General features: G+C 33.1%; 1 protein-coding gene across 1 annotated transcript in view; it reads left to right on the top strand.

The window, feature by feature from the left end:
• The first annotated feature begins 6062 nt into the window (after nucleotides 1-6062).
• The window catches only part of LOC129227901 (major facilitator superfamily domain-containing protein 12-like), a 46533-nt gene continuing 25558 nt past the window's right edge, over nucleotides 6063-27037 (top strand). Inside the window, exons 1-4 of the mRNA XM_054862521.1 lie at nucleotides 6063-6146; nucleotides 22279-22611; nucleotides 23164-23371; nucleotides 25226-25340. Coding sequence (XP_054718496.1) covers nucleotides 22302-22611; nucleotides 23164-23371; nucleotides 25226-25340 — 633 coding nt within the window. The 5' untranslated portion in view covers nucleotides 6063-6146; nucleotides 22279-22301. The remainder of the gene's footprint in view (nucleotides 6147-22278; nucleotides 22612-23163; nucleotides 23372-25225; nucleotides 25341-27037) is intronic.

Genomic DNA, 27037 nt, shown 5'->3' with positions numbered 1-27037 from the left:
CTTTGCAGAGCATTAACACATCCATGATCACTTGCGTCATTTCCATGATAGAATTTTCCTTCACTATTAAATCAGAAAGATCATTTCTATTGTCTAAGAATGGCTCAAAATTTTCAATGTGAACGTTTTTGGTTGTGCGTCACCGACGTCGGTATCCTCGTTGGTTTTAGCCTCCTTTGTCACTCCTAAAAGCTCTTCTTCCAGTGAGTTCTGAACTGAAAGTGTTGAATAACTTTACTTCTGGAAAGAGCTCTGGAACCAATCGCATAAAATGTCCCCAGTGGCCCAAGCTCGATTATTAGCACTCTATAATGCAGTTGATTGCGCGTAATCTGCAATCTTTAGGAGTTTGGATTTTGAAAGAAGGGAAAATGTTATCTGTTTGCATTGCGCATCCGCGTAAAACCGAAACTCATCCGCGTAAAATAAAATGGTGTCAAATCTTAAACTGCGTATAATCGAAACCGCATAAAAAAACCCGAGTTAAACGAGGGTCTACTGTATATAGTTTAACGACGCTCTACTTAACGACTTTCTCTATTTAAAGACGACTTTTCACGGTCCCGGATGCTCCACTGTAGTTTTAGAAGCATTCTATTTAAGAACGGTTTTTTGTGGTTCCTTGAAAGTCGTTAAATAGAGGGCCAACTGTACATATAAATAAATCTACAAAGGGGAATTTCAGAGTCCATTATTAACTGGATTGACATAAGACATCTATTTCCACTGTTTTTCACGTGAACATTGTACAAGGTTAATTTGTATTATATTCGCAGCTCAGATTACACTGTAAAAAAATTCCGAAACGTTACTGGGTATTTCCGTGTTACGGTTCGAGATTTTAATGGTTTTTATCCACTTCCTGGAAAAATCAATTATTATTGTCAAAAAGTTTCCTGAATGGTTACAAGTTGCACGAATGCAGACTTTTTACTGTTGTGAAAAATATTTTTACCTCCCAGTTTAAAGATTGACTGAGCGTATTTATAAAGTGTATCGGCTTCAATTGTCTTACGTCCTGTCCATGCTAAGTAAACTCCCATAGGGAGCGAATAAGTATGGACTACGTTGCTTTTCAAGAATTGCAAGCGAGTAAAATACTCATTACTTTCTTACAATTCTCGCTTAGCTTTGGCCATATTTGCAATAACGCTCTTGGAACTTCCCTGATAAATCAGGGAGATGCCAAGCTATTAGTGAAGCACCGTTTATACATTTTTGAAGGGACTGTATGAAAAAAGCGTACAAACGAAAAAAACGTATAATAGGTGTAGGTTAATGTGTATTAGATTTTGCAGGAACTAATTTTAAAAACGTATAATTGATAAAAACGTATGAAAGAGAAACGTATAAACGGTGCTTTACTGTATATCATGCCTAAGTTCACTCTAATTTTCTAGGGACACAACTGGCTCTCAACGGGAAGATTTCTGAATTTTTCAGGAGGCTTCCAAAATAATATCAGGAAGGTTTTAGCGGAAAACGTTCCTGGATTTTGCAAGATATGTTACTGGTAGAAATTGGGCACATCAGCTGCCCATTATTTTCCAGGAACGTTTCTGAATCGTTTTCACAGTGTACAAAAAATAAAAAAATAAATAAAAATAAAAAGAAACCTGAACTCTTAGAACATTTAGCTAACTTTATTTTGTGATTTTTTTTAAAATATGTAAATTTACTAACGTTGATACTCAGGTACATTTTCCGCAAAATTTTCGTTATTATTTTCTGGTTTTTTTTAATCTTCATTAGATTTTGTAGAGAATATTTTGCAACATTAAAACTTTTCCAGAAAAACCATTGTTCTTGGGGCTGAATCATAGAAAGGCACAATTATCGAGTTTCAAAACCGGTCGCAATTATTCTAATAATCTGAATAGAACGGTGTTTTCTCCATGAATGCCTTTCATTGATAGCTCCGTATCGTTCTTTTCTATCACTTATGACGTCATAATCGTTTTATACTTATTGTTTTTTCCCCTTCTTATTCCATAGGACACTGTATGTTTCCTATTAAAGAGATTTTCTTATCTGAGCTATGTACGCAAATTTTGAATCTTTGTGCAGTTGATTCATCTTCATGAAATGCTTTTCCTGTTTCAAACGCGAGCTAAGCCTTTACTTCCCATTACACTGTAGAAACGATTCAGAAACGTTCCTGGAAAATAATGGGCAGCTGATGTGCCCAATTTCTTCCAGTAACATATCTTGGAAAAATCAGGAACGCTTTCCGCTAAAAGTCAGTAACCTTTCTGAAATTAACCTCGAAACTTTATGAAGACGTGCGAAATCTGCCCTGTTAAAGTCAGTCATGTCTCTAGAACCTTCTAGAAAAATTAAGCAGGTTTAGTGCAATTGATTAGAACCTTCCTAATTTGTCAAGAAAGCTCCATAAAAATCAGAGCGACCACGGATATGCAAGAAGGAACTTAGCATATCTCCTGCCTTGCAAGGCCTGTAGCTATCCATTGACATTTTCACTCTCATTGGGAGCTTAGTCAATCTGGACAGGTTTTCACTCTCATTGGGAGCTTAGTCAATCTGGACAGGCCGTAAGCAGCCTTAGGCCGATACACTTAATAAACACGCTCATTCAATCTTTAAACTGGTTGCTAAAAATACTTTCCACAACAGTGAAAAGTCTGCACGCTTGCAACTTGTAGCGATTCAGGAAACGTTTTTGTGAAGATACTTGTTTTTACGGGGAAATAGGTGAAAACGTGTGAAATCGCGAGACGTTCCGTGGAAATAACCAGTAACGTTTCGGATTTTTTTTACAGTGTAGTAGAAACTTATCATTTTGATCACTATATATTTTCTCTGAATTCTTCGATTTTTAGCATTTTTCTATCAATTAATTTTTTTTCTATCGATGTGTTTTGAATATAAGATTTTCACTTTACGAATGCTTTTGTTGCTAGGGTGCTAGGGGGTTCTTGGTTTTAAAGAAAAAAAGCAATATTTCAGTAAAAAACACCCTTTTGGGAAGAACTAAAACTAATACATTGAACTCTCGCTTAGACACCGCCTTTTTAATACGTCTCTTCTATTTTTTCGACGATTTGCAGTAAACTCGGCGCATTCTACAGGAAAATAAAAATTATTATTGTTGAGTTTATGCATTGTTATGAAAATAATTATTTCTCTAATCTGCCGAAATTTTCCCTACAGTAAAATTTCTTTTCCACAAATAGAAATAAAAAGTAGAACTTTTTCAGTACTTTTAAGCAGGGTTGGAAAAAAACGATTTTTTGTTTCAAACCAGGTTTTTTTTTTTTAAACCAGGTCTTTTTTTGGTTTAAAACGAGTTTATTTGGTTTAAACACTGTTTGCAAGAAGATTGATTTTATTTTTGGAAAGTCATTAATAATTCATGAATGTTAATGAATGTTTAATATTCACATTTGAACCTAATTACTTGATGATAAATAAATAGTTAAAAATAAAATCTCGTAATTTCATTTCTTATTGGGGAAATATTGTCTGAAAATCTGTAACTACTATAAAAAGTACCATAAATTTGATATTGAAAGTTGATGCTTATTTTCTCTAGTTTTTTACTGATATTACTATCTTCTCTTTATATATTTCACATGCTTTTCAAAAAGATATTATATGTCAGTTTATAAAGTACTGAATAAATGATATTCTGCAATTTTTTTGAAACATCATTATAAGATCACTTTTTTTCTCGTATCATATTCTCATTCCAAAGCTAGAAATAGTAAGATTTTTTCCCGAAATGGAATAAAAGCTACTTGATTATTCAATAAATGGAATGTATCAATCATTTTGCAGTTCATATTTTAAAATGAAGGCCATCAAAAATTCTTTATTTTAGTAGCTTTTTCGTTCTACCTGCATTATTACGTAGAAAATAGAAATTTTAGCTTTTGATGTCAAAGCAATTTTTTAAACTTTTTTTATTGGTTATTTTAGGGTATATATCGAAACGGTATTACCTTTCGAGCATACAGGTTTTTTTTAATGAAAAATCTTTATTTTTGACCGAGTTATAAGGAAAACAAAAAGTGCTAGGCGGCCTCTTTGATCCGGTATTTTGGATGGAAGCTCACATGGAATTTTAGGGGACTTTTTAGGGATTTACTCTACATGCTATGAGGAACGAATTTTGAAAATATTTCTTAATTACAAATTTGTGGTGCAAAAAATCCCAAATTTACAGGGCTATTAGACGAAGTATTTTTGCTACTTGAGATCGTAAGCTCAACTCCCTGGAGATCAATTAAATTTTGTCGAACCATCCCTTTTGATGAGCTAGTATCTGAGAAGAACAAAGCACATAAAATAAAAATAAAAAGTTTGTTCAGTAAAAGTAATTTTAATTAAGAATGATGCTAAATGCTAGATAAGCACCTGTGCCTAATTATGACCATTTCAAAGAAAGCGAACATTTTTTTTTTTTTAATTGAAAAAGATAATTGGAAACACAAAGCAATTTCCTTATTTGCTAAACGCATATCCAGATAGCTAAGCACTTAATTCCACCAAAGAGGATTATACCATATCAGAATGATTTTTTTTTTTCACCTTATGAAGATTAGCTGCAAATGAAGTTAGACGTTATGCAAAGCAGCAGTAAAACGAAAATGTTTCTTTGGAAGATCAAAGCTTCGCAAATATGCTACAACAAAAAGTTAGTAGTTAAAATACAAACAATTATAACTGTGTAGAAATTGACAACCATCTGAGAAATTAAAAAAAAAAAAAAAAAAAAAAACCTTTATGCTAAAACGTAAGGACATAAATATGGAAAATTTGAATGCGAATAATTACAATGTTTTAAAGGCTAACTCTTTACTTACAGTGAGTGGCCAAAACATTAGGGACACTTCTCAAACTCTGGCATTTTCTTGGTTATGTCCACAAATAAACCATAAATCACTTTTTTTTTTCTTTTTGTAAATTCCGTATTGCTGCTGTATCATTATTATTGTTTTTTAAAAATGGCAACACTACCAGTCTGCGTCATTTTACAAATATGTGAGGTTATTCCTGTATTAGTCTCTAATGTTTGAAAACAGCTATTTTCGTGAGGTTATAGAAATATTTCCCCAAAAGTTTTGGTGTCTGCTATAATTAATACTTAAGTAACAGCAATATGTTGCAACAGTTTGCGATTAAATTTCAATAATATTATTGCTTGATATTAGGGATACACCGATAAACAAATTGGCCAATTACCGATTACCGATTAATCAACTCTGGCCGATTAACGATCATAATGATTATTTTTAGTACTATCAATTCCTCCGTCACTTTTTTTTCGACTTCAGAAATAGTTAAAAGTTTATTTCAAAGCGAGCATCTTTTTTTTTCCTCCTTCCTAATTCTCCTAAAATAATTTCAAAATTTCATGCAATTTCTTTCAGCGAATTTTCTTATTAATCTCATATAATTAAAAATTGAGCGCATCTGTGCGTGTACCTATGCATGTATGTCCGAGTTACTTCTCCCGAACGACAGTGAACTGACCATCGAACCAGGTTTCGATGGATTCGTAATTTTCCCGTCTTTATGTTTGGCTATTGACCAAAAAATCTATGCGGTACAAATTGAAAAAGTCATTCCATTTTACATAGGTTTGTTATGAAACTACGATGAAAAAGTTATGCACGAGACGTGGGAACAAAAGATTCTAAACCAGTGTACATCAAAGATTAAGTTTTGCGATGTTTAATCTCCTATATCTTGAATATAAATGATAATATCAAATCAGTAGATGAATATATTTTATTATTTTGCTCCAATGAATTATCTGATATTTTACAAATGATCTCATTTTCAAATCTAATCAAACCCTAGTTAAATTCTCACCGGTTTAGCGGCAACCTGCTAGGCAAATAACCGGCTTTTTATCTGAGGGAAGATAATCGAAATCACACGCATGTGCTTCACACCGATTTTTCTATTCTTGCTTCAAAGTTGATAAATATTTTCACCGACGAGTCGAAACCTAAACCGAAATTCTGATCAGATTAGGGCTTTGCCGTCACTGTGTAAGTCGATCTTGACTTTTCGGTACTCCAGGATTGAGCATTTGGATCTCCAAGTTTCTTATAATTTTTAGCAGCGAATAGGTTTTGGATATTAACTACCTTCTGAAGTACATGAAATACAGAAATGTAAGTAATTCTATTTAATACACCCAAACCTAATGTTGTGCGGAGGATAGGGACCGCATAAATAGAATCGCACAAAAAAAAAATCGTTCGAAACTTCACGAATAGCTATAAAAAATAATTTTTGCAACATAGTTAAAAAATATTTTTTTAATGCGGTATATAGAGACCGCATTAAAAAAGTCTCACGTAGGAAATAACCCAAAAACTTATGAAATAACTAGGAATTGCTTCTTTTCGGAAGTAAAAATAAACCACGCAATGATAATTTTGCCGAATCGCCAGGCGAAATTTCTCGAAAAAAGAAATTTTAGGAGGTCACAGTGACTTCCCATCGGGGTGTCCCTGTGGTCACTTGTGGATACTACCTCGCACTCCTTTTATAAATAATTTTGTCAATTAAGTTCCAATCGGATTGAAATTTTCACATACGACCGCACAAAAAAAAGAAGAAAAAGATCGCACAAAAACAGGTTTGAGTGTATAGTTTCCCTATTTCCGTATTTATATTTTTTTGGTGGTTACAGACGTGAACTTTGTTAGACAAATGTATGCCCACTTTCCAGGGCTGGCGAAAGGCCATGTCAGCCTAGTAAGAAACAAGGGGCCCGGCACTTGAAGGGACACGGCTCGGATTTGGAGCCGTTTTAGTGTTCTACTTTTTATTGGGGGAGGAGAGCGCAGTAAAGAAACTGACAATTGGTCCGCATTGGCTCTTGGCGGCCCTGCAATGTTCAGCAATGAAGTGAAATTTATGTAGTTCAGCATATGATTCTGATTTTCTAATCTTCGAAAGCGTTGCATTTTGAAAACTATTTTCTGACGATCTAGAAAAACGAAAAGGAGGAGAAAAATGAAAGAAATATGCGCAACTATAGTTGGGGCAAACCTAACCTGGCAGCATCGTAATGCTGTGGTTAGCATCTGCGTAGCCTTCATGATGCTGTCAGGTTTAGTTGGCGCCTAGTGTAGCAACCAATAATTTGGATCTATTGGAAAATTTTAATTTGGAAATTTCTTTTGAACAGAAATTAAGATTTTCTTTCAACATTTTCTTTTCTTCTTTTTTTTCTGTTAAAAAAACTTCTCTTTTTTCACACCGATGTTCTTTTTTTCTCTTCAACAAAAACGAATATTTATGAAAAACATTCAACCTAGCATTCTGGAGAGTGGACACGGGCCTTGTGAACGCCCTCTCTGGTTACGCCACTGTCGTTGGCACGTTTTTCAGCGTAAATAACGAGTCACTTTATGGATGCATAAAAATTGTAATTTTCAAGAGTAATAAATTCAAAAAGCTACTCTAGCATTTCTTAAATCCTGACAACTTTATGCATTGATATGAAGGTCCTTGTTTTCGTGGAAAATGTGTCTGGCCTGCAATTACTTAGCAACTTGTGCTTTGATCACGTTGACTTTTCATTCATTTTTACCCGACTACGGCAAAATCAAAAGGAAGGGTTATGATTTTAGCAGTACATGTATGTTTTTATATTTACGGTTGTTCCACCGTAGCGCCGAAACTATTCATCGGATTTTGAAAAATAAGGTGTCATTCGTTTCGTAATATTGACCCAGGTAACGTAGGCTACAGTTTAACCGACTTCAGCAATAAAAAAAAAGGTCGATTTTACCTTAGAAATCCAGATTTTAACCAAATTCATTTCTTTCCCTTTTTGGCACGGATTTTAAATAAATGTGTTAAAAACTGTAACCGTACTACGTAAAAAACACCAGAGAGTAAGAAACAATTTAGATGTTGATTATCATTATAATCTTATTAAGTAAGAGCAATCTTTTATAATCTAATTTGTGTCTACCAGTTTTATTTAGTAGCATTATAATTTAATTCACCGTTCTTGTGCATCGAGTTAAGATGCTTGCTTGTTAAGTCTGTAGTGCGCACACGTGTCGTATCATACGTTGTTTTTCTTGTTGCGTCAGAGGTTGAAGCAGGGCCGGATTTGGAAGTGTGGAGGCCCCGGGACAACGAAAGAGTGGAAGCCTCTAATCAGGGTTCGAAAAGATCATCATATTTTCGAAAATATCCGATACTTTGATATATATCCGAATATTTTGATATACTATATGTATATGTCCAATATTTTCGACCAGTGAAAGTTAAGATATTTTGTAAAAATTTTATTGTGGGGGCCCCTTTGTTGTGGAGGCCCCGGGGCAGTAGCCCCGACTGCCCTCCCTTAAATCCGGCCCTGGGTTGAAGAGCACTTGCGTTGTTAAGTACACTAATGTTGAAAAAAAAAGAAAAAAAAAATGTAGTTGACAACGCACAACTGCGGCATTTAAATTGAATTATAACTTTATTATTGGGGAAGTGACAGAGGATTTCTCTCTCTCTCAATAGTACTAAGTAAATACCAATATCTAACATATCAAATGACTTGTACTACTAAATACTGCAATAATATCAAACACCTTCGACCATGTTTCATATCTTTTAGTGCTTTTTGCCGTAGTAGGGTTTCAGTTTTTTAAACTTTTTTTATTCCACAATGGTAATTTGTTTTTGACTAACAAAGTTCTGCAGTTCGTACTGCTTTGAGAAATCGTGCTGACTGAACATGGCATATAATAATAATAGCAATAATAATAATAATAATAATAATAATAATAATAATAATATAAATTTCTCGCTCAAATGAGTTGTTTTCTGAATCACCCAAATAAGTTGTTTTTAAAGTCCCTAAGTAGCTTAAATCTTTATTTATATCTGCCATATTGATTGAGAACGATTCCGAATACCGGTCATCGGAGAGAACCGGTATCCCGAGAGTGATAGTAAAATACTGCGACAGCTCTTGCAGTAGGATGAATGCATTTTTTAAAGTGGTACAGATGCAGAAAAAAAAACAATACCTCGTAAAAAAGGATTAGTTGAATTTCTGTTGTGACAACTGCAAATATTCGATATGCCTTCCTTTCGTTGCATGACAGATATCGATGCAGCATTCGAATTCGAGCCAAACCCATCTAAACGTGCTGTTATCGATATTTTATCAAAGTGCAGGTTTATCATAGAGGGAAAGCAATTTTACATGATTATTACATTTCTTACATAACGATAATACTGACGACTACTTTACTTTTTATCGTTAGTTGCAATCCAACGACCAACCCAACCAAGGGCGCCCCGAACTTATATATATGGGAGGGCGGGAAATCTCAATTTACCGAATGTAGCTCCAGATTTTGCCCAATGATGGTAATTTTTCTAAACAGAACTCCAAATTTTGCCGAACGAAACTCCAAATTTTGCTGAACGGAATGCCAAATTCTGCCGAATGGAATTCTAAATTTCGCCAAATGATGATAATTTTGCGGAATGGAACTCAAATTCTGTCGAATGATGATGATTTTGTCAGACAGAACTCTAAATTTTGCCGAATGGAGTTCCAAATTTCGCCGAAAGATGATAATTTTTGCCGAATCGTCAAACAAAAGGAATTAGGTTTATATTCTGAGGAAATATATTGTTAACGATAAAAAAAAAATTGTAATGATAACAGATAAAAATTGTGACTTCAGAAATGCACACTAGCAACAAGCTCTGATGGCGACCATCCATGGACATGAGCTTCTAACTCTTCCATTTTTAGTAGAAATAACTTGAAAAAACTATAAAGTGTACTTCAAAATATGAATACAATATCCTTCAAGTTTGAACAAATTTTGATTATTCCTTCTCAGTTGAAAAAATTCTGAAAAACACTAAAATTTCTGCCTCCTAAACTGGTTTCCCCCTTAAGACCTCTTACTTCGATAGCGAGGACACGAGGGCAAATGATCTATGCGTCCAGAAACAAGTTTTATTATGTTCTTTTGATTTCTACTTAGTTAATTTTTTGCAACTTATTAATATTTCAGTGATTCTGGTAAGGATCACTGAAGGAAAGCTAGTGATTTTCACCGTTATCTTAATCGCGTAATCTTACCTACGTCACCACGGAGTTCTATTAATAAGCTCATTTCTGATGCAGCTCAATCACTGTTCCAGAAGGCATTATTTTCGAGCGCATAGCTTAATTCGAAATTTTCTCACCAAATCATCAGCAATAAAATCGAGTGAATTTCTGTTTGTTTTCCTAAAAGGCAATGCGAGTCTAGTCGTCTTCAACCATATTTGAATGAATTTATGGTTTATCTTTTTAAAATAGACGTGTAATAAATTATACTCAAAAATAAGTACTCCCCCAAACCCCCTAGCTGTAAAAACAAAAACTTCAGTTCAGAATGGAAATTTGAATCACAATTGCAGAAGAGTAAGCATAATTTAATCTTCCAGATCTATATCAAAGAACGTTTTTCTTTTTAACTTTATTTACTTACTGTTTTTTCCCCGTGCTTTTTCTAAAGGGTCTTTTTTCGGCATTTTTTCTTTATGTTTTCCTTTATTGTGTTAATATGAAAACACATTAATTTAATTATTTATCATAATTTGAAGGAACTAGTTAAGCTTCTCATAACGGCACGGCAAACCAAGTTTTTTTTTTTTTTTTGCGAACGTCCCGTGAATTATACATTTATTTCATGCGAGATCTCTTTCATAATCTTTTTTAGTACAGTAATCTGTCCTTTCAGCCGCCTAAAAGCCATGCTTCTCTCTCTCTCTTCTAGAAGTATAGAAAAATTAATGCAATTTAGCTTTCATTTATTGCGTCACTCTTTAACAGAAATACCTCTGTTATTCTTGCGGAAAACTTTGACACAATTTTTTCTCCCATATTTTGCAAACTTCTGTTTAGAAAGAAATTATTTCGCATGGTAGTTTTCTATTTAACAGAGCAATTTGGGCATTGCATATTTTGAAAAATACATTGATATCTTCTTTTAAAATTGATCTCTATTGTACTGAAGTAATGTCTTTAAGTAATTTTAAAAAAAGTCCGGTAAACATCATTGACTATGTTAAACACACAAAACTAGTATTATTAAATTCTGAGTAGGCAGGGGAATGACGTACAGAAAATAATATTTTTTACTGAAGTAATCAAGGTAAAAGAAACATTTTTTTTTCTTTTTGAAGCTAGCTGAAAAATTATTTGAAGCACATTTTTACGTTTTGATGAATGGGCAAAACAAAAAATGTATTTTTAAACTTAAAAAAAAAATATCTATTCATTATGAAAATTTATTAAAATTGGAAATGTCTGTTACAATTTGTCGCAATTTTTCTTGATACCATTGATCTTCCTTGTGAAAATTAGTTACAGAGGTCACTCTACTTTCTTACAAGAGAAAGGGCAATGACCACAGACAGGAATGAAAGAAAAAAAAGAAAAGTTAGTTTGTTACGGCAATTGTGTTTTTCTCGAAGTAATGTGGAAAATCTTCATACAGGCGAGATTTGATCTCTCATTGAGACCTTTGAAACGAAATTAAGTTAACCAACAGGAACAGTCAATAAAATAAAAAAATTTTGAAAAAAAAAATAGAACCGACTTCAAAATTGCTCTAAAAAGTGAAAAATAATTTTATTCTTTAAACACCATCGGTAATACTTTTAAACATAATTTTTGAAGTTGGCGCAAAAACGATCGATAAAATCATTTACAGCCATAACTCAACTACAAGTATAAATTTAACCAGGTCCAGTTTCTTCACTACCAAATGCATTACGCATTGATGACAGCATATTTGAGTAACGATATAAATGTTTCGTTCCTAACTTTGGATGATTTTTTGATAACAATATGAACGAAGCATGGTTACAATGGATTTTACTTTTTGTTTTTGCGCCAACTTCAAAAATTATGTTTAAAAGTATTATCGATGGTGTTTAAAGAATAAAATTATTTTTCACTTTTTAGAGCAATTTTGAAGTCGGTTCTATTTTTTTTTTCAAAATTTTTTTATTTCATTCTTTTTAGTGTAAATGTAGATATTTCAGTAAAAGTAAGAAGTTACCTAGTAAGAAGTTCGGCCCTATATCACTGTATTGCTTTAGAAAAGCCTTTATTCAAAATTATCCTTACAATTACTATTAATGTTACTCTTATATGGCACCAAACTTTTATAACAATGAGTTTCATATTGTCGCGTAGATGAAGATAGCGAAGACAATGTGAAAGCCAAATGAAGCGAATACTCGTTACTCTCAACTCGAGATCTTTATTCAGAACCACGAATGCACGTTACATCTCCTTATATACAACTTGAGAAAGTGCTGGAACTTTCCAGACTTGGAAAGATACAGAAAGTAATAGAACATTCGAGAAAATACGGGAAACAGTAGAAACGAAATTTTAGTAAAATTCACTTTGTCCTAGTCGGGATTTGAACCCGGGTTGCTCGTGTGGGAGGCGAGAATTCTACCACTGAGCCACCGTTAACCACGGATGAAAAGTGCGAACTTCGCTACAATTTAATAGGGAAATTGCACAAAATTTACTGTTTTTTGCCCATAACTTTTTTTCTAAAGAACAAATATGGTCAAACAAAGTAATGGGACCTAAGTTGAGCCATCCCCTATCCATCAAAAAAAGAATCATCAAAATCGGTTCACTAGGTGAGACGCTATGAGTGGACAAACAAAAAAAAAAACATACATACGGTATGAACTGATAACCGCCTCCTTTTTGAAGTCGGTTAAATATTCACTAAGATTTAACTTAAGCAAGTTCTCTGTTTAGTTTTGCGAAAAGAACAAATAAAGACGATTTCCATATGATGAGGCCACTATTCAAGGTTTAAGTTGAGTGGTAGTATCTAAGCTTGCCAGATTCCTGAAGTGTTCAACCGGGACACCCCCCCCCCCCCTTCCCCCGTCGCGATTCAAAAGGGAAGAAGGGATGATAGTGTGATAGTGGAAACAAGTAAAATTTTCTGAAAAGCAGTGAAATTTTCAGAAATTATGAGGAAGCTCGACCCCCCCCCCCTTACCCCGTAAAAACTTTTTAAATATGCTAAATGCTAAAAAAAAAACTATTAAAAATCAACATTTTTTAATTTTTGTAATTTTTTCAGAAAAATTTAATTTTTTAAAGCCTTAATTTTTATTTTTTATTTTTTTCAGTTTACAACATTGCGTAACTGCAATTTTCTATCGATAAATTTTAAATTCTTGAGTTTTTCGGATAGAATTTTGCGTGAAGTTTGATGTAAGGATAAACACATTCACATTCCAAGGATATCTGAAAAAACTCAAAAATTTTCCCTTTCGCTTTTGCCCGAGTTACACTAGATTGCAGAGCCATGTCCAAGGGGAGGGTTTTAGGAGTTAAACCCCTCCCATTGAAAGAAAAAAAATCATTGAATCATTAAACGATTTTCCAAAATGTATTTTAAGTTTTAATTAATTATTATTATTTTTTTTTAATCTGATACAGTATTCACCCTCTTTAATATCTCGCCATGTTTAACAATTAGCATTTTCCTCAATTGTAGGATTCCCAAGCCCCTTCGCTTCTAAGTACTTGAAAAAATTAACGACGGAGGAATTCGGAACTCCAGCGCTCGAATACGCTACCTTGTGGTGATTTACAAAACTGCCGCTGAAACTAAAACATTGCCACGTTGCATTCCACGTGTGTCTGTTGACGTAAACACAGGCAGTTTGTTCTGAGTATTTATTAACGCAATCGATGTGTCTTAGTTTGCTTTCAGCTACAGAAATTAATTCGTCCCTTAGTAGTATTCTCGAGCTTCTCAAAATAATGTTAGTTTTCCTTATTTCTTTCAAAAAAGTATTAAATGGTGGAAGCATAAACAAGAAAACTCTGGATTAACAAAATTGGATAACGTTATACCAGGTAAATTTTTTTATTGTTTTGTATGAATTTGTAAGAATATGAGTTTTTTTTTAATCTTAAATTAATTTAACTAATCATATTTTACAGCAGCATTTAGTTGGAATGGACAGTATGCAAAATATTTTCTTGAATTTATTATCGTAGAACAAAATGAAAAATGTTTAACCGAGAAAGAATTTACTTTATTCCTTTTATTCTCAGCTGAAAGGTTTCGCCAAATTTGTTTAGGGTTATAAAAATTAGTATTGTGCGAGCAAAGTAGCCTTGGCGAGATTTCGCGTTTTTAGTTAAACCATTTTTAATTTTTATCATGAGTAGAATAAAATGATAGTAAGATTACAGAATTCGATAAGTAAAAAGAAATAATGGTCAATCAACTGAAAAGAAAACTACCACCATATATAAACTGTGAGTACACATTTTATTTATTTTGTTCTGAGTGAATTTGAATAAATATCAGTATTTCAATTCGATGAAGAAAAAAACAAACTTAATAACATTGACTGGACACTTTTCCTTAACCTAATTCCACATAAATGATTTAAATAACCTTTTTACTACAGTATCCTACTGAAATAGACATGCAAATAAATTTTCTTGAAAATATTTATCGCAGAACAGATTGAAAAATCCAGAAAGAACGTTAAGAATTTGAACAATAAAAAATAAAAGCTCGCCAAAAATCTGTTTATAGGGTTATGGTTTTAAAATTGTGTGAAAGAACAATGTATCTTGACAAGATTTCGCATATCAGAGGTAAATCATTTCCATGACGAATGAATTAAATGCATGATTTCTTTGGATATCCAATCATATAGTCATAGAAATAAATTATCTAGTGTTAAACGTTACTCTTGACAGTCTGCCACGTATGTGCACTATGTGACAAAAATGTCAACAAATGCCGGAAATGTCACGAAACTGAACTTAATATGTACTAATGTATAGAAAAAACGGTACAAAATGAAAATGCCGTTCGAAGCGAACCAAAAATTTATGAATTCCGAATTCAACATCGTGAAAATAGCTGCTTCAGAACAACTTACTGTGTGTTCTGCATTAATTGTTTACTTTCGTAATACTTTTTGGTTTCTAATCTCTTTCTATATGGGTCAGAATAACCAAAAGACTTTGAAAAATCTTTTCAAATGAATAAAGCGAAAAAATCATACATACGAACAAAAATCACAACACTTTTAGCATTTTCTTCGTTACCACATGCGTTTGTTTTAGTTTTTAAGTCGGCCATTAGACAGTGACTGCAGTGCCCCCTATAGTTCGTTGGAGTTGCGACCCGGCAATGCTGTAAGCATGCAGGGGAAAATTATTTAAAAGAATATTAGACAATGACGTAGCCCCCCCCCCCTCCCAAAAAAAAAACTTAGGGACAGGGAAAATGGTTACTTTGCTTACTGTTAGGTTTTTTTTATGGTACGCCTTTAGTGTTGGATGAATTAGTCGTTTCACACATTAGAAAAGTGTTTTATGCGAAACAGCAATTTCTTTTAAATATTTTTTTTTTTTTCATTAAATTCTTGTTCAATGTTATTTGATGGAAAAACTAAAGAAAAAAAAAAGAAAGAAAGAAATTAGCATTAGGTGGCATAAAAGAAATATGTGTGCTTTTACAAAATGTTCAACTGTAAATTAAGATTTCATTAAAAAAAAACACACACACACACACAAAACGTATTAAAAAAAAAAAAAGCCTAGTTATCGAACTAAAATGAACTATTCAACACAGGTAGTTAGTTTTCCTTTGACAACGTAAGTTACAAAGGTGAAAAGTTTCGACCCCTCCCTTTATGAAATCCTGGACACGGGCCTGCTAGACTGTCACGTGCATCTTCACACACAAGTGACATTTCATTTTTTTTGGGGGGGGGGGGGTCAGAAGGTTTGACATGATTTTTACCTCTTATGACATATTCTGAAACTAACACAATTCTGTATAGTAAAAACGTGTGAGGGGGATGAAAGAGAGGGGATCAAAAATGGCTATGGACCACTATTTTGTGGATTCATTTCCATCGGAGAAACTTTGTCAGAACTCTTTTGGTTTTCCTATAACAGGGTTTCCAATCCCTCTTAGAGCAAGGCGCAACCCACCTCCCCAAAAAAAAGGGAAAACTACCCCTTAAAACAACCTTTCCTAAAAGTTTCAATGCCGCAGTCGGCGCCATGATCCCCCCTAGGTGAGCACCCCTGTCTATAACATATTTTTTCGCCTGTTAACTCGGCAATATATTAGTTTGAGTGAGCTCTTTGTAAATTAACTTGAGTTTGTACATGATTTTTCATTTTTCATTTCCTAGCGCCTGTTTTCACCCATTTTAAATTTAACCGTTCTTTTAATTTTGAAATGAATCTTATCGAATTCTCAATTATGTTGAATTCTACTGATGGAGCTCTCTCGGTATCTTAATTGCTTTTCGTAAATCATTTTTACTTCAAATGTATTGAAAAAAGGTATTGGATTCGCAATTTTTTAAAAACAATTTCGGTTGATTAAACTGTTTTGAGGGTTGCTGATTGTTGAATTTAGTTTAACAATTTTTGGAAAATGTCCCTACGGTGTCCCATCTTTTGTGGCCTCTCTAGCTCAAAAACTACCGCATGAAATTGAGCAATATTTGGTACTCTAATAACGTACCCCCTTCCTTCTACTTAAATAAAACTGCTGTGAAACTTTCCCTTGAGGGCTTCCGTAACAGAGTGATCGTGTTTTCCTGTGTGCGGTACCAGAGATGGCAGATTCGACTGGATTATGGCCTTTCCTTCTTTGTGCTGTACATCTTTCCTTTGTTTGTCTCTTTCTGTTAATATATAAAAACTTTGGAGAATTATCGAAGGGGGGGGGGGGAGTCATAACTTAAATATGTATTAAACGAAATGACCTACATCCACTTGATATAAATTTAATGCAATAACATTTACGTACCTACCCAGATACAGACGTGCTGATTTAAATAGTCCTTGCTGAAACAAAATCAGTTTTATAGATTTTTTTTTTTTAACTTTAATAAAACATGTTCCTGTCTGTATTGTTACTTGGCAACTGAAAGATTCTTTAGGTACATATTTTTAAAAATTACGATAAATCGCTTAATGTCCCGCACTTAGCAATAGAGCAATAAATCTCTGTGAAAATTTAGGCAAAAGAAATGCTTCGTGTGTTAAAAATGGCTGTCTTTAAACAACTAAAAGTGCTGCAGCTTAGTATTAAAAATTGTGAAAATTTGATATATGAAAAATCAAAGAAATTTTTTTAAAAAAATGTCTGAGGCTTGTGAAATTACAAAACGTTTTCTTTGACTTTATTTGTACTAAAGTGTGGTTATTTTCCCTAAATAATAGTTTTAAGTCTGTTTTGCGCTCAAGGAAGCCTGTAGTTATAAAATTTTTGAGAGGCGGTGATTCCCAATTTTACCGAATGATAAAATGCGACCTGGCACGCATACCTACATCTAATGAGAAGTGATTAGGAATCATTTTTGAAAATTCAATATTGTCTCTAAATTTGCCGAATAAAGGAAAGTTTTGAGAGGTCACACAATGACCTCTTCTCGGAGCAGTATTGCTTGCGCTTAGTTTACATATAAAAAAAAAGCAAAAATGAGTTTTGCGTGCACAATGTAGCGATAATATCAGTTATACTGCTAATCACCACTGATTTTTAAAAAAATGCTTTTATTTATTGGCAACCAATTAAACATGTTAGCACCATAAAACTAAAAGAATAGATTTCAAAAAAGCAAAAAAAGAAAAAAAAAGATGAAAATGGAAAATACCGTTGCTGCCGTTTATTCTCCCACGGCAAAACGGTCATGGGCAAAAAAATTCAAAGATGCAAAAAAATGAAGATAAAAAAATTTGCAGTTGCTACCGTTTGCCCACGGGAGAAAGTTTCCGTTCTGCCGTGGCAGGTAAAGAGCAGAAAGTGCATTCTGCCGATTACCTGCAAAATGTAACGATTAAAGCAGTTGCTGCCGTTTGCCTGCCCACAGGAGAAAGCTTCCGTTCTACCGTGGGCAGGTAAAGAGCAGTTAAGTACATACTGCCGACTTCCTGCACAATGTTGCGATAAAAGCAGTTTACTGCTAATTACAACTGATAAAAAAATGCTTTTTTTTTCTGCGGCTACCAAATAACCATGTTTGTACCATAAAACTGTAGTAATATACATTTCAAAAATGCAAAAAAAAATGAAAAATCGAAAAATCTTCAGTTATTGCTCTTTACCTGCCCATGGCAGTATTATTTATGTAAGTTTTTTCCTTCATGCTTACGTTCGACGACCTCGACCGGTAGCTACCGGTTGGTTGATCACACAGGTATACCGGTTAAGGTCGTCGAACGTGACCCCTGATACTGTCGTTGAGCCTCACATCAGTACTTATTAAGGTGGTATGGCATCTAGACGAAAGCGAAATCAGCTGACTTCAGTCAGTCATGTGATGTACCTCGTGATTTTGTTTATTATTTACACGCCTTCTGTGAATGGTTTCTGACATATTATTGGTTGCAGAAAATGTCTTTCATTTTTTGTGAACGAAACATTCTGAAATGCTTTAGAGTTTGAAGTTACTGCGCGATGACCAGTGGCTATGTAGGTCATAACTCCGCCAAAAAGTTCAGTTACTGAGATGTGAGTGTTGTGTTAAAACCGGTAGTGAGTAGAATCATCCGTTGCGTAATGGTTTCCGTAAACTTATTGTTGTGTGTAAGTAAAATATTTTTTATTTACTACATATTTATCGTATTACACAACACTGTAAACGCTGATGTATATTATTATTGTACTTTTTTAAAGATATATTTTGCTGGTGCCGGACCGGGTTTGAGTTTGAATAAATTTTGCGGATTTTCTCTTTCATTTTTCTCCAAACTTGCGTAAATTAATTGTATCTAATGTTAAACAGCTGCTGGCGGAACATAATGCTTTACCATTTAAAGTCGTTGTAAGTATATGAGATAAATAATAGTCTCTTACTCATTGTTTGTAGTTAGAAAAACGTCCCCTTGCATAATGGTTTCCATAAACGTGTTGTACATGTGTAGGTAAAAATATATTATTATTATTTTTTTAATTTATCAAATTCCTGTTAAACTCACGATAACTCGAAGCCTTATAACTCAAACATTCCTTTCCCTCGAAGTTTTCATTGGGTTCTGAACTCTTGAGAAGGCTGTGGGAACTGCACATAGCTCAAAAGATTTAAAAAGTCCCTTGGCACTTTGAATTATTGAGAGTTGATGGTTTATATTACTGTTCACAGGATCTATGAGCGGCCATGTGAGCCTAGTGGAAAACTAGGGGAGTCCCTTATGAGAGCCTTGCTCAGAATCAAAGTAATATAAGTTTTAAGTTGAGGACACCCAGCAGCCAAACTGAGAAGGGGCTGGCCATGGCTCTCGGCAGCCCTGTTTTTAATTTCTTATGCACATGAGCATTCACAATGAATATTTTACTTTTCTCTTGTGAATTCTTCCTCTTGCTACTTTAGGGTATCTGGTGCTGCAACGCTGTCCTGTCCCTGTCACAGTACAGGGTTTGGGTCTTTCCACATTTTGCGATATTTGATTTCGAGTGTCCTGATGTTATTTTCATATTTTCTCAAAGGTTGCATGAATTAATGTTTCTAAACTTAAACAGCTGCTATCAGAACCTAATGGGCAATTTCGTGGTGTCGGACGTAAAAAGTGAAGAAAAATTTCCCAGTTTTAATTCCATTTAACAAGTATAAACTGTTCCAAAATGATCAAATTTATTTACTTACTACATCCCACTGAATAAAAAATCATGTTAGTTTTTCAAAATAGATCCCTAAAGTATAAATTTAAAAAAAATTTAAAGAGTTGGTGTCGGACATAAACACACATATAGTAAAATTGATGTTTCACTTAAAAATTATTAAAAGTCTGTGAATTGGCTTACATTTTAATTTTAAAAACAGCATAATTTTGAAATATACTTATGATTGAAGCATATTACACTGTTTTCAAATGATATTATAAGGAATAAAATTATTTTAAAAATATTTTTAGCTTGGTGTCGGATGTAAATTTTCGGTGTCAGACGTAATTTGTTCATATTGGACGTAAACTATTGCTCTAAAATATAAATACATAACAATGATTACAGTTATAAATATGTAAATTATGTAGATTACATATACTGAAACAAAATTTAACAAGTAAATTCAAAAGTAGGGTTAATTGGGGGAAGTGGGACACTGGGGTAAGTGGGTCACCCCCAAAAACTGAAATAACCTTATGGTTTTTATAATTTTTTACATTGATCATGTCGTGGTTCATCACAGTGATTAGTTTTGCATATATTTGGGTTACGTGGAATTTTTTTTCTAGGTCAGAGAACTTAAAAAAGAATCTGAAAATTATTTTTTGGCGAGTTTAAGCAGCATTTTTCAAAAAGTGTTTCATGGTTAGCATTTATTTTTTTTATGATCAATAAACATTCATGTACTTACAGTTTAACTTCAAGTGCATACTGCAATCAGAATTTTTGAATAAAGTATTATTAAAAACTTTTAGAGGAGGGGTCCCACTTACCCCGTAAAATTTCACTACAACGGGTCCCCACACTATGGGGTAAGTAGTTTCCCCCATAACAGTGACGATTTGAAAATCAAAAGCAACTCTGATGAAATATTTATATTAGTGAAATACAAGACAACTATGATGACTTAGTAGATAGCTGATAGTTCATCTCTAAAAGCTGGTGATTAGTTATTTGTGAAACTTACCTGAAAGAAAACCATCAAGATTTATATGGGTTGAATGTTGATAATGGTTCTTCCTTTGCTAACTTTACACAGACGCAGTCATTTAGTGTTTCCAATTTTTTTCCCACTTATAGTTTTGGCAAATTTGCCAAAATTGATTTTAATCAACTGTATTACGTTCATTCAACACACCTTTTCTCAAAAGGGGTCCTACTTACCCCTATCAGCCTTAAATGTATATACAGTAAATTCACTAAGTTGTTTTTTTATGCATGTTTCACTTTAACTTTGAAATTAAAGGCAAAAAAAGGAGAAACACAGTCGAAAACATATTTTGTTTAAAGGAATGTAATAGTGTCGGACGTAAATGGTGTCGGACGTAAAAAAAAAATTACGTCCAACACCTAGATTTTAGTAAAAAATATTCACTTGTTACAAAATGAAAATAGGTTACATCAATGAGATTGAAAATCATACTTTATACCTAAAAATACATGCATGTTGCTTTAAAATTACTGGCTCAGCATAATTAATTGTGCCTTTTTTTGTCGGACGTAAAACACGTAATGTACCCCAGAGGAATTCCTTTACAAATCAAAATGAATTATATTTTGACACATTTTTGCAACATCACCAGCAACACGTTGTATCTTTAAATGGTTATTCATCTCAATTCATAATATTAGTATATATTTTTTGGAAAAAACATAATTTCTTCGAGAGTCGCCAAATATGGTTTGAAAATACTCAAGATGTTGACCTTAGTTTAACCTCCTGTAACTTATTTATAACTAAAGTGATCAAATTTTTAACAGGCATTCCAAAATATACAACTCTTTACCTTTAAAATGACACCTCATTTGTTTAGAAATTTTAATTTTGAAAATTTGATCATCTGGTTGACCTTATCATGGAATTGCCCTAATGCTTTACTATCAGTTGAAAATACATGTGATCCTTTGTAAGCTGTTATTTAGTATTATAGTTAGAAAAAAATATTTGAGGGTATGCACCTGTTTACTGGCTTGATGTTATGGTTGCCAAGTTTTTGTTGGACCAGAAAAGGCCAGTAGAGATTGCTTGGCTGATTTTTGTTTTAAAAACATATTTATTTATTTATTTTTACTATAGCAAACCAAATATTTCAGGGAAGGCATTACCCATCAACTATTGCACTGTTGTTACTTCAAAAAATGCTAATTAAGTAATTTATATGAATGAACTGCCTCAGAAAATACTTCTTATCACTAGTTGTAATGGCAGGTCAATATATAGTGTATGTTGACCAAAATTAGTGACAGATAAGCAGTTAAGGTAAATTATATCTAATTGAGAGAAATTTTAACCAAATGAGAACCAGTAGCCTTCTTGTATGTAACATTAGCTCATTAATGTTTAAGATGCTCATTCAGGTTGAAATTTTAGTAATAATTTTTTGTGAGTAAAATTACTTTGTACAAGAAAGGGAAAAGTTAGCAGAACTGATATTTAAAGTTTCTTCACGTAAATATTGTTAATAAAAACTTAAAGAAAGCCAATTTTTCTCACAGATGCATGTTTAATTACAGGTTTAATTATATTATTTTCATGTGTAAAATGTGATTTTTTTTTTCTTTCCAGAATCTACATGTAAAGTTCCAGCTATGGCTGATGTATCAGTAGAAATAGTGTCATCCAATCGTGAATCTCCTAAACATGTGCTTTCTCTCGGCCGAAAAGTTGCGTACAGTTTTGGCCATGTACTCAATGACTTATGTGCGTCAATGTGGTTTACATATTTACTCATATTTCAACATGCTGTGCTGAAGTTTAATAATATCACTACCGGCAACCTACTGTTATTAGGCCAAGTTGCTGATGCAGTGTCTACACCATTTGTTGGTTTTGAATCTGATAAACCAAATAACTTATGGTTATGTAAATATGGTAGGAGAAAAGCATGGCATTTAGTAGGTAAGTATATCTTTAGCCTGTTTATTCCCACTTTTTCTATAAAAATGAAACTCCTTAGGAGATGCAAATAGTTTTGTTTTGTTAGTAAGAAAGAAATTAAGCCTTATTTTGTAATTATCTTAGTAATTTTTCTGACATCAATCCTGCCAAAGATGTTTGGAGGACTTAAACTTTTGGTAGAGCCTGACTGAGGCAAGGATGCACAGGGCAGTGAACTATGCCTTAAAAAAAAAAAAAAAAAAAAAAAAAAAAAAAAAAAAACGAGGGACCTAAAATACATTGCTTCCCAGTCACTGATTGATTTCGTAGTGGAAAACAGATGTTATTTCCAACATCTTTTTCAACACCCCCCTCCCCCCTGTCAATGTGATTACATCAATGTAAAAATAACAGATTTCGATCATTTTTTTTATACTTGTCAAGTATTAAAATCTGATTGTTGTAATCTTAACTTTTAAAAAACATTTTGGAAGTTTTTAATGAAAAAAACTTTTTGTTTCTGTTTAATTGTTTTCTCTGCTAACTTTAATTATTTTGTTTTCTCTCTCACAGGAACCATATGCGTTATAGCTACTTTTCCATTTTTATTTATGCAATGTGTATCATGTGAGAATTCATCAGAAAATGCACAGTTCCTCTACTTTGGAGCATTTATTGTGATATTTCAGTTTGGTTGGGCCTCTGTTCAAGTATCTCATCTATCACTTATTCCTGATCTTACTCCAGTTTCATCGGAGCGTGTAGAGCTTAATTCTTTGAGGTACAAACATTTTCTTTTTTCATATTGATGTTATTGTTTTCATACCTGTTACAATTTTTTATGTTTTAGTTATTAGCTGTAAATCTAAAACTTTATTCACTTTTTGTACTTGAAATATTCATTTAGATGTCATTTAACTTTTGAAAAATACATATTTATTTAACTATTGAATAAATGCTTTTTTTTTCTTAGTTTAAATTTTGTTATACAAAAAGCTAAGTAACAGAAGCCATGTTAAATACCTGTACCCTTTTTTAAATCTTTATTGATTCCCGCCACTGATGTTCCCATCAATTTTTCTGAAGGTATACTCCCAATAATTCATTATGCACAAATGTGTATGCGATCATATACGTAATGTGTCATACAGTGAAACCTGTGTATAACAATACTGTCTAGAACAATTTTTTTTTTGGTCCCCGCAAAATGTCATCATGAATAATCAAAATGTATATAACAATAACCTGTCTATTACGATATTTTTTTTAGGTCCCAACAGTGTCATTGTAGGCAAATTTTACTGTAATATGAAAATTTTTGAAGCTTGAGGGTTATACACTACATGTCTGAAAAATGCTTGAGAGTATACGGCATATATGGATACCTATCTCTATGGGAACACCACTGATTCCCACTAGTTAAGACATTGCTCCAAAGGCAATTTCTGAATCTGCCACTGCCAATGATGGGACCCCTTTGCTTATCCTTGGCTTTAGGGATTTCTTGTCTCCTATATGGGGCTTTGGCAGAGGGGGAAAACTTGTTCATATCGAACAATTTGTTGAGCACTGTTTGGATTTCATGTTTTGACACCTCTCTATTGCTAATTTGAAGAATGCTATTCAAATTATTGAAAACATTGCTAATTTGAAGAATATTTAAATCTTGTTTGTAGCTGATGAAAATTTTATTTTTGTAATATTTGCCTACAGGCGATCCTCATATAACACGGTTAATCGTTCCGTGTAGTATCGAAACCATGTTGTACGAGACTTTTTCAAAAATACCGTTTTAACTTATTTTTTACACCAATTAACCATGTACATAGCAAAAACCATGTCAATATGTATTGTATCCTATTGAAACCGTGTTATACGAGACGAAGGCACCCATATAGGGGGGCGAGGGGGCTCAAGCTCGCCTTACAAAGGAGAACTTCCTTGCTTTTAGTACTTTTTCATTGCAAAAATGTATAAAAATTTCTTTTCCAGCCATTAATGAATACATTATTAAAAATGTCAAATTATAATATCTCAAATTTGCGCTAAAATCGGTTTCTATGGGTAAAATTTTCTGCTAAACCATGGGGAATTTTTTTTAGCCCCCACCCTTGAAGTTTTGCTTATGGGCGCCCTTGATACAAGACTTAAAAAAAATGTGAATCAAGGGATGTGTACTGTATTGTATCAAAACCAAGTTTTATAAAAACAAAGTAAAAACTTATTAGAGTTATCAAACATTAACAGAATGTATTAAACAGAAATGAAATTCCATCTTTTTTTAAATATAACTTTCGTGTTATATCAAAACCATGAGGTATTAAATTCAAGTTTCGTACCATGTAATATTGAAACCTTGTTGTATAAGTACCGTGTTATACTAGGGACGCCTGTATATCGTTACTGATATTTTCATTACGTCCATAATTGTTGTGAATTTTTCTGTTCTATAGTGTATTCTTAACATTGAATTGATGAGTAATTATAAATAATTTTATATTTATACAATCTTGTAGTTATGCTAAGAAACTTATGTATGCTGATAAATATAAATTTTAGGACCAAAATTTTTACTTTTAATATTTCTAAAAAAATTATTTCTGTATTTGTAATATTTTTGTTTGTGATCCTTTAGAAATGCCATGACAGGGATGTCCAATATATGCGCGTACAGTACAATGTGGGCCATCTTAGGATTAACCAGTGGTGCAGAAAAAAGGATAGGTCCTCAAGATCTACATGTTTTTAAAGTAAATAAAAACTTTTTAATAGCATAAATTGGTGATTTAAATGCATACTAATGCATGAAAATGGTGATATTAAACATAGTTTTTTTTTTTTTTTTGAGCAATGACGATTGCTTATTGCTTTTATTTGACAGTTTTTGGCGTGCTATCATTTTATTTTCCCACCGCCATCCTCCGCACCATCACCGTCGACCGGCTCCTCACGATGCTGCTCCTATAGCGAAAGCCGTCTCGAGGTTGCATCCACGTCCTACACACACACGCGTGTACATACACAACTACACGCACACATACACACACATACACCTACACACACAAACACATACACACACACATACATACAGACACCTGCACATTCGCACATACACACAACTACCCACACATTCATGCCTGCACACAGACACAAACACATGCCCACACACACATACACATACCCTTACACACAAACACACATACCCCACACACAAACACAAACACACACGCCTACATACACACACTCGTGATTGCGAAAAACATAATTTGAATTCAAGATGTCAAAATTCAAATTAATTTTTTTTTTCAATATTTAGTCAGTTTTACTCATGTTTGTACTTAGTACACCTATTTTTGCTAAGTGACATGAAGACATATGTGAAGAAACACTATTTTATTGTGGTTTATTTAATTGGATTTGGTAAGTGAAAAGAAAAATAAAGGATGTTATGGTTATACAGTGCGGAACCTTTTATCCGGGAACCAAAAAACCGGGAAACCAGAAAAACGGCAACTTTTTGCCGATTTTCCCGCCATTTTTTAAAAAATACTTATTTTCGGCAATTTTTGAAAAACTAAGCATTTTTTTGAAAAACCTAAAAGAATGTGAGCGGTTTTTTAATAAATACCATATTACTCATCTATAACTCGGGTAAATGTTTACAAAATCGAATTTCAAAGGGTTATCCTTAACGCGGGGCAAAATTTCCGAAACATTTTCTTGAATTAAAAAGCACACTCGTAAGTCTGAAATTTTTTTGTTTTATTCCAACTGAATATACTAAAGAAATGAATATTTTCACATTCTAATGCAATTTTTTATTGAATAGTCCCTAGTTAAAGCACGGGAAACACCGAAAACCAGATTTGCGAATTTTTTGGATAGTTGATAGTGGAATCTAGAAATCATTTAGCGCAAGACTCATAAATCAAATTTCTATTGGTATGAACTTAATGCAAAAGCAATAGTTATATCAATAACAACCGTAATTACACACACTAAACCTTTACACAAAAAAAAAAAAACGCGTTTTTGAAAACGCGTTTTGTTAACTTGTTTCTTGCCCTTCCCTTCATTTTCTTCCGTTTTAAAGCATGGAAAAGTGGTGTTTTTTTTCCCCTTTTCAAAATGAATGTGAGGGTCTCAGATCTTATGGATAACTTTCAATAATAAGCATTTCTAAACTGTTTTCTTATTTTAATATATATTACTATTTGTTATAGTAATTTAAGTTTCATACACAAACGGCCAATAGCGCATCTTAGCGATCCAGAAAACCGGAAAATTCAGATATCCGGGACAGTGATGGTCCCGAACTTCCCGGATAATTGGTTCTCTAGTGTATGTAAGGAAAAAAAGAATAAAAAAAAAACAAATTTTGTTTCAGCAGTCCTTGTAAAAAACAAGAAAATAAATATCATTACAATTTCTGTAAAGAAGTGACTAA

The sequence above is a fragment of the Uloborus diversus genome, chromosome 8 (genome assembly GCF_026930045.1).
Source record: "Uloborus diversus isolate 005 chromosome 8, Udiv.v.3.1, whole genome shotgun sequence".
Classification (NCBI taxonomy): Eukaryota; Metazoa; Arthropoda; class Arachnida; order Araneae; family Uloboridae; genus Uloborus; species Uloborus diversus.
Note: the sequence above shows the minus strand (reverse complement) of the source record. Positions and strands in the feature narration are given on the sequence as shown.